The sequence below is a fragment of the Pseudorasbora parva genome, chromosome 25, assembly GCF_024679245.1.
Source record: "Pseudorasbora parva isolate DD20220531a chromosome 25, ASM2467924v1, whole genome shotgun sequence".
NCBI lineage: Eukaryota > Metazoa > Chordata > Actinopteri > Cypriniformes > Gobionidae > Pseudorasbora > Pseudorasbora parva.
The window spans coordinates 36,227,963-36,240,003 of NC_090196.1; the positions used below are offsets into that span (position 1 = coordinate 36,227,963).

A 12,041-nucleotide genomic window follows, 5' to 3' on the forward strand; every position below is an offset into this window, starting at 1 on the left:
AACTAATTTATCTTAGCCTGACAAGCCAGACCCACATCAAGATGTTTGGTCTGGAAACTCACCATAGACAGCTCAATCCGAGGGGCGGATAAACGGTTGTCTTTCAAACTCCCTCTGCACGCGATAGGATAGCGCTACACCAACCAGAGCAACGAAGGTGAAGCAGAGCTCGCTGACAGATTAAACATTCGCCGTATCCGGTCGGCTAAACCCCGAACACATCTTCCCTTCTTCAGAATGACTTCAGTGCCGTTCTTTGTTCTTTTCTCAGAGAAAAGCTTAACTCAAGTCTTCCAGAGTCGCGGTCAAAGCTGATTCGACAGACCGCCGTTCGCCAGTTTCTGTGTTTACTAGAAGCACGCAAACGCAACTCGGCCGTCGTCATTATGGCCCCGCCCACCGACTCTATACACAATGGCCCTCATTTATTAAAAGTGCGTACACCACATTTCCAGCGTACACCTTGCGTACACCCAAACCCACGGTGACTTTGAGATTTATCAATATGGACGTTGCCGTACGGTAGCTCAAATCCTACGCCAGCTCAGGAGGTGGTGTACGCACATTTGAGTTAGTGGGAAAATGCTCAGAAAAGCAATTCCTAACACCACAAAACGCACTGACAAGATATGCTATATGACCCACTGTTAAAAACCACAACAACAACATTTAGTGTTTATTTTTGTGTAACATGAGCGTCAATGTTTAATTTGTGTGACTTTACCAAAGCGTTTGATTTGTAGGCCTGTATTCCTCCAGTCGCGAGCCTGTGCGCTTTACCTGACGGTTCAGGCCCGCCTGGCCCGGCAGCTGCGCACGGACTGGGACTAAAATAATTCAGACTGACAAAATAATAAAAATGGCCTTCTTCTTTTAAATAATAATAAAATCAATAAAAACGGCATTTTCTTCTAAATAACAAGCGTCATTCAGAATAATAATCATAATAAGAAAAAGAAGAATCTTACAAATTGTCATGTAATTATTAATGTGAATGAATCTTACTCCACATCACATCATCATCACTATTGTACACCCCAATACATGTGCCGTGATACGAAATTAAATGCTAATTGTTTCAAAACGTGCTGTAAAATAATGCATTGTGATGGTAATTTATCATCCAAACAGCTATTTAAACTGCTGGAGTGCGCTTCTCAACCCCCACACTAACAGTAGCTACTCGTAATTTGGGTCCATATTTTGTTTTTGTGAGCGCCTTTATTCCCACTCTTTAAACTCCCAAATAAAACAATTTCGGGTTTTTTTCCACTTCCCTGGTGATGGTCTCGATGGGCGCATCTCAATCATCTCACTAGTCCACTAGTCAGAGCACTGATCAGGGAGTCAGCCCATTGACTTATGTCCTAATCAGTGCCCTGACTAGTGGACTAGGGAGATGATTGAGATGCGCCCGATCTCCACATCGGAGAAGTTTCGCTTCTTTGCCGTCTTCTGTTTGTCCATGGCGTAAAATGAGGCCGTGGGCAAGGCGGAGCCTTGAATATATAGGGGCGTATTATTCTAATGACCATCGTTTTCAGCCGCCATTTATCAAGGGCAAGTATTGTGTACACCTGGATTGCAGAGGTGCGCACAGCTTCATAAATCAGGCGGTGAGAGGAGTGTAAGCATAATCTTACGCCAACATATACGCCCGTTTCTATGCAAGATTGATAAATGAGGGCCAATGTGATTGGCCCGGCCAGATTGAGAGGAATACAGCTCAGAAGGGTATTGAGAGTTCCTAGACGACACTTGCGGGCAGATTACATTTGCTGCTGCTAGGGTGCGTCTAGATTTCTAGGCTAAATTTATCTAGCTTTAATAATGTTTTTTTTTTGTTGTTGTTTTTTTTGTTTTTTTACTATTATTGAAGGACACTTGGAGTTAAGGACCACATACTCATACATATCTACAATCTTTTTAATATTCAGACTTATAGTCACTGCACAATAAACAATGATACATTACATTTTTTATGCACAATAGTAGTCTTGAATGACACAAATAGCTAGCAGGATGGAATGGAGAGAGAAGGAAGTTCTCAATGTTTTTCATGCTTTTGTTATAAAATCTCAAACAATTCCAGGACATGCATTTACACAAAGAATAGGGTGTCAAAACTGTACCTTTAGGGGTACAACAGCTTGTCGCTGGGGCAGAACCCTTAAAAGAACAACGTTGTACCATTTTTACCACAAAAAGGTTCATAGTAGTACCTTAAGGTACGCATTTGTACTCAAAGGTACTAATATGCACCTTTTAGGAGTAAAAAAGGTACAAAGATGTCCTTTTAAGGGTTCTGCCCCAGCGACAAGCTGTTGTACCCCTAAAGGTACAGTTTTGACACCCTATTTTTCTGTGTGTACCCTAAACCTGTCCCTAACTACAACATCATTTTTCATGCCTTTACAGTATGGTACACTAAGAACAGCATAATTCACTAAACAGCAACCATAAAAAGCTTGACAAACTTGATAACATTAAAATTTTCATTTTTTTTTCATTTAGCATATAGTTATATTTACAGTGACCTACAAATGAGGAACATGCTTGCAGAGGAGGTGTGTCTTTAGTTATTTCTTGAAGGCTGTGATGGTCTCAGTAGATGAGGTACAGTAGGCAGAGGAACTGAATGTGAAAGTTTTGATTATTAATCAGGCTTTTATATAATGATACTATACTACACATGCTTTCTAAATAGTATTCTACCACATAACTGCAACTGTGTTGGTAATTTACTGGTTATCTCTCCAAAATGGAATTGAAGTCTGTCGTGGAGCCACACCATCTGAACAGGGAATATAGTAATCACTAGTGTCCTGACAGTCATTTGTGAGCTTCAGACAGACAAAACAAAACTGTTTATTACACCGAGTACACGCAATGTTTTTGCATAGTGTTGTGTTGTGTTCAATCAGCATGCCACATGTTGGACAAGCACGAACAGCTGGGCATTTAATATTCGCAGCATCTTTTAAAATAATATCTCCACAGTCTCTCAGCAGATCCAGCTCTTTGTTGGTGCAGTCTTCATTGTCACATCTGTCAGATCGAGGCTGATGTCCTTTCCACTCTCTCAGACACTGCCAGCAGAACTCAAAGGTGCTTTTATTCTCTGCAGAGCAAACCGTGCATTGGACGCTGAGATTAGACGGATCTGATCTCTCGATCACCAAGTCACAACCAGGACACTGGAAGAGACAGAAAAAGCTCAAGAGCAATAGCGTAACCATACTGATGTTTGTCAGAATAAAAGCTGTAGGCAATATACTCACATTCTTGATGTCTACGATCTTTTTGGTTGCATTGTTGGCAAGAGTTTCTTCAAAGAATTGCTGTTCTTCGGTCGTGAGTTTGGCTAGTTTACGCACTTCAGTGTAAGACCATAGACCGTTACACTTGGGACATCTCAGCTCGGCTTTACCCTGAAATTCATCATTATGAGCAATAATGTTAACAAGAAATTGTACTGATATTTCAGTACACACGTCTCAAAAATGCACATAGTTACATGGGAGAATAGGAAAAAAATATTTTACAAAATAATAATAATTAAAACATAACAAATTGAATTGAATCAAAAAGTAAAATCTTCTTAGGAAATAAAAACAACTACACTTACCTGATCCAGCTGTACTCTGCAGTAGTCCGTCAGTGTCTGTGGACCAGTGATGTGACCACAGGATAATTCAGCTCTTAAAGTGTTCGGATCATCATCATATGGATCTGATGGGGAAATTATACATCTTAAAGAATTATGGTAACAATATTACACAAACTATTTTTGCGTAGTTTTAAGGCTGGGTTTCTTTAATGCAATCTACCGGAATAATTACTAAATTAATTACACATTTTTGGTGAATTGTGCCATATTTATTTAAGTTGACTTTAGAAATGGTTATAAATCAAGTGTATGGAAATGACCTGTTTACTTTTTACTTTGAGTTATATCATACAATTAATAGACTGTATACTGCTAACACGGCACAAGCAGAAACAAACGTGTTACTGTACTGGCATTAGCAAAGTTATTGCTCAATGAACAAAGCAAAATGTTTCATAATATTAGTTCATGCAGTTATCCACACCCTAGCCATAAGCTCTACTCTTCTGCACAATGCTAACGTTCAAAACTTCAACATAACAGGAACTCTTTAAAATTCTTTCTCTTTCAAAATATTAACTCTCCATTTCCAGAAATATGCAAAGCATTCTGGGAACTAACAATATGGTCTCCAAATAAAATTGCACAATTGAGCTAATTCTCTTAAAATAAATAAATACAGTTCCCTTAATTTAATCAGTTCCTCAATTCAAGCCTCAAACTTGTTTACATTTTATATATATATATATATATATATATATTAGGGATGTCACAATACTCAATATAATATTGAACCATTCAGTACGGCATTCACGGTTCAATACGCGCTGGTGAATTGCGCTTTTGTCGGTTATGCATTTAATTAATTATTTCCATTTCCCTCCGTTTTAAATATTTCTCAGTTTATTTCGGCTCTGTTTGAGTGTGCCCCTGAGTCTACGCGCTGATATGAGCAAATATCCAACCATATGCACTCTAAAGTGAGGGGGTGTTTAGCCGCGCTTTAAAGCCTTGTATGGCAAGCCAGAGTATTAATAATCGCCTGGTCGGAAGTCTGATTGCACACTGACGCGTCAAAAGCGTCATTCCAAAGCGTCATTTTGGTCATTCCAAAGCGCACGTCAAGGACGCGCGTTTTTAATTGCAAATCACACGTCAAGGACGCACGCTTTGGTATCATGGAAAATGCGTGTCAAAAACATGCTTTTTGTGTATCAAACGTTAAGAGCGCGCGTTTTTGTGCCAAAACACACGTCGAGGACAAAGTTTTGCTGTGAAAACGCACGCTTTTGATGCGTCAGTGTGCAATCAGACGTCCGACCAGGGGATTATGAATACTCTGGCTTGCCATAGCCTTGCCGGTTAAACATTTGAAATGTTTAACCGGCAAGGTGCGGACTGTTGTTAATGCATCCACTGTTTTGGCTAAACGTCTGTCAAACACACGTGATTACTGGACAGTCTTACTGCACTAATACTGTCAAACACACACAAGGTTAACATATAAACACAGTGGGTTAACTTATGTCTAAAGTGAAAGTAAAATCGCGTGCGTCTATATGAGATGTGAGCAGGTCTTCAATTGACAGCAGCAGCCGACTGAACACACTGTCCTTAAAGGGACAGTTCACCTCTAAAATTATGTTAATAAAACAGGACCTTTAATAAAGTAGCTTTTAATAAATGTTGTATATTGAAGGATATGTAGTTTTAATTTTAGCCTACATCTATTCATTCAATTTCATATTTAAATGCTACTGTACATCTCTGAGCTGCCACGCCACTGTAAATCTTTATATATATTTATTGGTAACGCTTTAGATTACGGCCCGGAAAGTACTGCATAATTAAAGTGAATTTACAGCATAACTTTCTGTAATTATAGTGTAACTATAAAGTAAGTATATGGGAACAATATGTAATATTGGGGGAATAAAGGGGTAACTATCAGGAAAATTTATAAATTATTTATACTGTAAGTATTGTTTAATTAAGGGGTAATTATACTGTAAGTATTGTTTAATTAAGGGGTAATTATACTGTGAGTATTGTTTAATTAAGGGGTAATTATACTGTGAGTATTGTTTAATTAAGGGGTAATTATACTGTGAGTATTGTTTAATTAAGGGGTAATTATACTGTAAGTATTGTTTAATTAAGGGGTAATTATACTGTAAGTATTGTTTAGTTAAGGGGTAATTATACTGTGAGTATTGTTTAATTAAGGGGTAATTATACTGTGAGTATTGTTTAATTAAGGGGTATTTATACTGTGAGTATTGTTAATTAAGGGGTAATTATACTGTGAGTATTGTTTAATTAAGGGGTAATTATACTGTAAGTATTGTTTAATTAAGGGGTAATTATACTGTGAGTATTGTTTAATTAAGGGGTAATTATACTGTAAGTATTGTTTAATTAAGGGGTAATTATACTGTAAGTATTGTTTAATTAAGGGGTAATTATACTGTGAGTATTGTTTAATTAAGGGGTAATTATACTGTGAGTATTGTTTAATTAAGGGGTAATTATACTGTGAGTATTGTTTAATTAAGGGGTAATTATACTGTGAGTATTGTTTAATTAAGGGGTAATTATACTGTGAGTATTGTATAATTAAGGGGTAATTATACTGTGAGTATTGTTTAATTAAGGGGTAATTATACTGTGAGTATTGTATAATTAAGGGGTAATTATACTGTTAGTATTGTTTAATTAAGGGGTAATTATACTGTGAGTATTGTATAATTAAGGGGTATTTATACTGTGAGTATTGTTTAATTAAGGGGTAATTATACTGTGAGTATTGTTTAATTAAGGGGTAATTATACTGTTAGTATTGTTTAATTAAGGGGTAATTATACTGTGAGTATTGTATAATTAAGGGGTAATTATACTGTTAGTATTGTTTAATTAAGGGGTAATTATACTGTGAGTATTGTTTAATTAAGGGGTAATTATACTGTGAGTATTGTTTAATTAAGGGGTAATTATACTGTGAGTATTGTATAATTAAGGGGTATTTATACTGTGAGTATTGTTTAATTAAGGGGTAATTATACTGTGAGTATTGTTTAATTAAGGGGTAATTATACTGTGAGTATTGTTTAATTAAGGGGTAATTATACTGTAAGTATTGTTTAATTAAGGGGTAATTATACTGTGAGTATTGTTTAATTAAGGGGTAATTATACTGTAAGTATTGTTTAATTAAGGGGTAATTATACTGTGAGTATTGTTTAATTACGGGGTAATTATACTGTGAGTATTGTTTAATTAAGGGGTAATTATACTGTGAGTATTGTTTAATTAAGGGGTAATTATACTGTGAGTATTGTTTAATTAAGGGGTAATTATACTGTGAGTATTGTTTAATTAAGGGGTAATTATACTGTAAGTATTGTTTAATTAAGGGGTAATTATACTGTAAGTATTGTTTAATTAAGGGGTAATTATACTGTGAGTATTGTTTAATTAAGGGGTAATTATACTGTGAGTATTGTTTAATTAAGGGGTAATTATACTGTGAGAATTGTTTAATTAAGGGGTAATTATACTGTGAGTATTGTTTAATTAAGGGGTAATTATACTGTGAGTATTGTTTAATTAAGGGGTAATTATACTGTGAGTATTGTTTAATTACGGGGTAATTATACTGTGAGTATTGTTTAATTAAGGGGTAATTATACTGTGAGTATTGTTTAATTAAGGGGTAATTATACTGTGAGTATTGTTAATTAAGGGGTAATTATACTGTGAGTATTGTTTAATTAAGGGGTAATTATACTGTGAGTATTGTTTAATTAAGGGGTAATTATACTGTAAGTATTGTTTAATTAAGGGGTAATTATACTGTGAGTATTGTTTAATTACGGGGTAATTATACTGTGAGTATTGTTTAATTAAGGGGTAATTATACTGTGAGTATTGTTTAATTACGGGGTAATTATACTGTGAGTATTGTTTAATTAAGGGGTAATTATACTGTGAGAATTGTTTAATTAAGGGGTAATTATACTGTGAGTATTGTTTAATTACGGGGTAATTATACTGTGAGTATTGTTTAATTACGGGGTACGTATGGATGTGCGGGCTGTAAATTAAAGTGGCTCTTGTTCTCCTCTTGTTTCGTCAGTGGCGGAGCTAGACTTTAAAAACAGGGGTGGCAAAGGGGTGGCAAGGTGTTATTTTGGGGGGTCAATATACAAAGTGTTCAATTACACTAAAAATAAATTATTTCCCACAAAATGTAGCGAATCCGCCAGGGTGCAAGCGCAACTGGCTTTTAAAGGGAATGGGAGATGACTCACTTATACAGGGAGTGCAGAATTATTAGGCAAGTTGTATTTTTGAGGATTCATTTTATTATTGAACAGCAACCATGTTCTCAATGAACACAAAAAACTCATTAATATCAAAGCTGAATATTTTTGGAAGTTTTTTTAGTTTTTAGTTTTAGCTATTTTAGGGGGATATCTGTGTGTGCAGGTGACTATTACTGTGCATAATTATTAGGCAACTTAACAAAAAACAAATTTATACCCATTTCAATTATTTATGTTTACCAGTGAAACCAATATAACATCTCAACATTCACAAATATACATTTCTGACATTCAAAAACCAAACAAAAACAAATCAGTGACCAATATAGCCACCTTTCTTTGCAAGGACACTCAAAAGCCTGCCATCCATGGATTCTGTCAGTGTTTTGATCTGTTCACCATCAACATTGCGTGCAGCAGCAACCACAGCCTCCCAGACACTGTTCAGAGAGGTGGACTGTTTTCCCTCCTTGTAAATCGCACATTTGATGATGGACCACAGGTTCTCAATGGGGTTCAGATCAGGTGAACAAGGAGGCCATATCATTAGATTTTCTTCTTTTATACGCTTTCTTGCCAGCCACGCTGTGGAGTACTTGGACGCGTGTGATGGAGCATTGTCCTGCATGAAAATCATGTTTTTCTTGAAGGATGCATACTTCTTCCTGTACCACTGCTTGAAGAAGGTGTCTTCCAGAAACTGGCAGTAGGACTTGGGAGTTGAGCATCCTCAACCCAAAAAGGCCCCACAAGCTCATCTTTGATGATACCAGCCCAAACCAGTACTCCACCTCCACCTTGCTGGCGTCTGAGTCGGACTGGAGCTCTCTGCCCTTTACCAATCCAGCCACGGGCCCATCCATCTGGCCCATCAAGACTCACTCTCATTTCATCAGTCCATAAAACCTTAGAAAAATCAGTCTTGAGATATTTCTTGGCCCAGTCTTGACGTTTCAGCTTGTGTGTCTTGTTCAGTGGTGGTCGACTTTCTGCCTTTCTTACCTTGGCCATGTCTCTGAGTATTGCACACCTTGTGCTTTTGGGCACTCCAGTGATGTTGCAGCTCTGAAATATGGCCAAACTGGTGGCAAGTGGCATCTTGACAGCTACACGCTTGACTTTTCTCAGTTCACGGGCAGTTATTTTGCGCCTTGGTTTTTCCACACGCTTCTTGCGACCCTGTTGACTATTTTGAATGAAACGCTTGATTGTTCGATGATCACGCTTCAGAAGCTTGGCTATTTTAAGACTGCTGCATCCCTCTGCAATATATCTCACTATTTTTGACTTTTCTGAGCCTGTCAAGTCCTTTTTTGACCCATTTTGCCAAAGGAAAGGAAGTTGCCTAATAATTATGCACACCTGATATAGGGTGTTGATGTCATTAGACCACACCCCTTCTCATTACAGAGATGCACATCACCTAATATGCTTAATTGGTAGTAGGCTTTCCAGCCTATACAGCTTGGAGTAAGACAACATGCATAACGAGGATGATGTGGTCAAAATACTCATTTGCCTAATAATTCTGCACTCCCTGTATAATGCACATGAAACTTAAATCTGAATTTAAGACACAATTTACTGCCTCTGCTCACTGCTCTGACCTGCTGGTGATATACTGGGTTCTTTCACTGGGTGTGTCATTATCTTTCTCTTCTTGACTTCCCTGTCCACCACCTACATATGGTTCACTACAACAGCTGACACTGGGACTGGGATCTGTTTGGCCCTGATCTGCACCTGTGACCTGACTTTTGCTTCTTTAGAAAGAAGTTGGTGATAGCGCTTTTTCTCTTCATTCTGCTGTCTCTATTCAAAGAAAAGCTTGGTTACACACCTCATGAAGAAACCATAATTTGGAACAATTTGCTTATTATTATTATTTACCGTGTGTACACCGTTACTAATAATAATACAAATATTAAAGTAATACATTACGACAAAATCTGAGTATATTGAGGTCTAGCCTATTTGACAACACAAGGAAATTGCTTAAAGACATCTAGACATGTATGTTATGTTAAGTAAGGGATAATGTATAGCGAATACAACACCGACAGGTTGTTTAGGAGCCTGGCGTGAAGCAGAGGGAATATTTCTAGCCCAATGACAACTCAAAACCTGACCAAATGGAATGAAAACTAGCCCAATTTTTCAGTGTCCAATCAGATTAGACAACCACTGGATTCCCATAAAGGGCCCACAAATAAACTCATTTATAAAATTGATATAAAATGTATTGTTTTTATTAAAAAAAAACTCTCTTCTGCTCACCAAGGCTGCATTTATTTGATCAAAAATACAGCTAAACAGTATTATTGTGAAATATTTGTACATAAAATAAATAACTATTAAAAATAACTTTTTTTAATATAATCTAAAATGCAATTTATTTATGTGATTCACAACTGAATTTTTAGCTGAATTATTCCAGTCTTCAGTGTCACATGATCCTTCAGAAATCATTGTAATATGATGATTTGCTCCTCAAGAATTATTTATTATTATCAATGTTGAAAACAGTTTTTTTCAGGATTATTTAATTAATAGAAAGTTCAAAAGAACAGCATTTATCTGAAATATAAAGCTTTTTCAACTTTATAAATGTCTATACTGTCACTTAATAAATTTTTAAGGCATCCTTGCTGAATAAATGTATTCCTCTCTTTGTTTACCCACCCCCTACCCCCGGTATACAATGTTACTAAAGTTTTCTATTTCAGATGAATACTGTTCCCTTTCGTTCAGTCACTCCGACGTAACGTCAGTGACTGACGAATGGGGGTTTCGCTTAGAAGCCTGTCATCTCCGAGACTAGAAAGCGCCCAATGGCAGTGCCAATGCCATGGGCATGCAAGATTTGCATGCGTAACTCCGCCTACCCACGTGGGTATATAAGGAAGTAGCTGGCATCATCGCATTATGTTTTAATGCTTCGGAGCCAAGGGTTACATACCTTTCACTCCTACAAGCCTTCTGAGTTAAGTCAGTTCTTCGAGACGATCAGGATCTTCCAGTCGGTGTTGGTGTTCGGCGCGTCCCAGCGGTCACATACTTCCTGCCTGCTGGTCGGACGATTGGTTTCCAGTTGGTGTGTGGTCCCCTGGGTGCTTCGACATCGACTGCGAGGTTAATCCTCTCACAAAAAGAGCTCACACGTGGCACGTCCTTTTCAGGATGTCTCGCCCGTGTGCTTCTGGGTGTGGCCGGTCTTTACACTCCACTGATGGGCACTCGCACTGTCTGGCATGCTTGGGCTTCCAGCATGCTCAGGCGGCGCTTGTGGATGAGTCATGTTCTCACTGCGGGAACATGGCCATCTCCGTGTTGCGGTCGAGACTCAATGATCTCCGTGCGGCCGCCGGAGTGAGAGTCCCCTCCGTCACCCCCCGATCTGACGTGTCCGCGGCCTCGGTCTCATCCGGTCCGCGGGGCGTCTCTTCGGCTGGTGGCCAGGGTGACCTGAGGGTGATGGTGTGGAATACAGCTCCGACGCTCACGCCTCGGCCCACACCCCCCTCTGTTGCACCGGTACCCGCGAGCGTTGTGATGGAGCCCGCGGCCTCGGCCTCGGCCGGTCCGCGGGTTTCGTTCGGCGCTCCAGAGGAGGACGAGATGTCGGTGAAATGCATCGCAAGGTGGGCTAGAGTCCTCCGAGGATGAGGATTCGGCTGTGCTGCCGCCTCCGGGCGCGCCAGCATTGTCCGAGTCGGACCCGGAGCTGACAGCCATGCTTGCCCGGGCGGCCGCGGCGCTCGGTCTGGAGTGGAACCCTCCACCCCGGCCGGAGCGTTCGCGGCTCGATGATTGGTTTTTGGGTGCGCCACGACAGGACAGCCGTCCTGCCGTGCCCCCAATTCCTTTCTTCCCGGAGGTGCATGAGGAGGTTGCGCACTCGTGGAGGGCCCCCGTGTCTTCCCGCGAGCGTTTAGCAACCTCTTCCGCCTTCTCTGCCCTCGATGGGGCGGTGGCTAGAGGGTACACTGGGGTCCCCCCGGTGGAGCGTTCTGTGGCGATGCAACTGTGTCCCCAGAGCGCCTCCTCCTGGCGCGGCGATCCTAAGCACCCCTCCAAGGCCTGTAGATTCACATCTTCAATGGTGT

General features: G+C 39.3%; 1 protein-coding gene across 1 annotated transcript; it reads right to left on the minus strand.

Moving 5' to 3' along the window:
- Positions 1-2,741: 2,741 nt before the first annotated feature.
- On the minus strand, positions 2,742-11,057 carry LOC137065057 (uncharacterized). Its single transcript, XM_067436621.1, has 4 exons — positions 10,994-11,057; positions 3,629-3,732; positions 3,282-3,431; positions 2,742-3,197 (listed from the first exon to the last, which is right to left on the minus strand). The coding sequence occupies exons 1-4, from the start codon at positions 11,055-11,057 to the stop codon at positions 2,742-2,744; spliced, it is 774 nt and encodes a 257-aa protein (XP_067292722.1).
- Between the last annotated feature and the right edge of the window lie 984 nt (positions 11,058-12,041).

Excerpts from the sequence above, each read along its gene's own strand:
- LOC137065057 (XM_067436621.1), bottom strand. The coding sequence starts at position 11,057 with ATGTCGAAGCACCCAGGGGACCACACACCAACTGGAAACCAATCGTCC. Across the intron at positions 3,733-10,993 it reads GTCCGACCAGCAGGCAGGAA|ATCCATATGATGATGATCCG; the intron begins GTATGTGACCGC and ends TTTCCCCATCAG. Across the intron at positions 3,432-3,628 it reads GCAGAGTACAGCTGGATCAG|GGTAAAGCCGAGCTGAGATG; the intron begins GTAAGTGTAGTT and ends GATGAATTTCAG.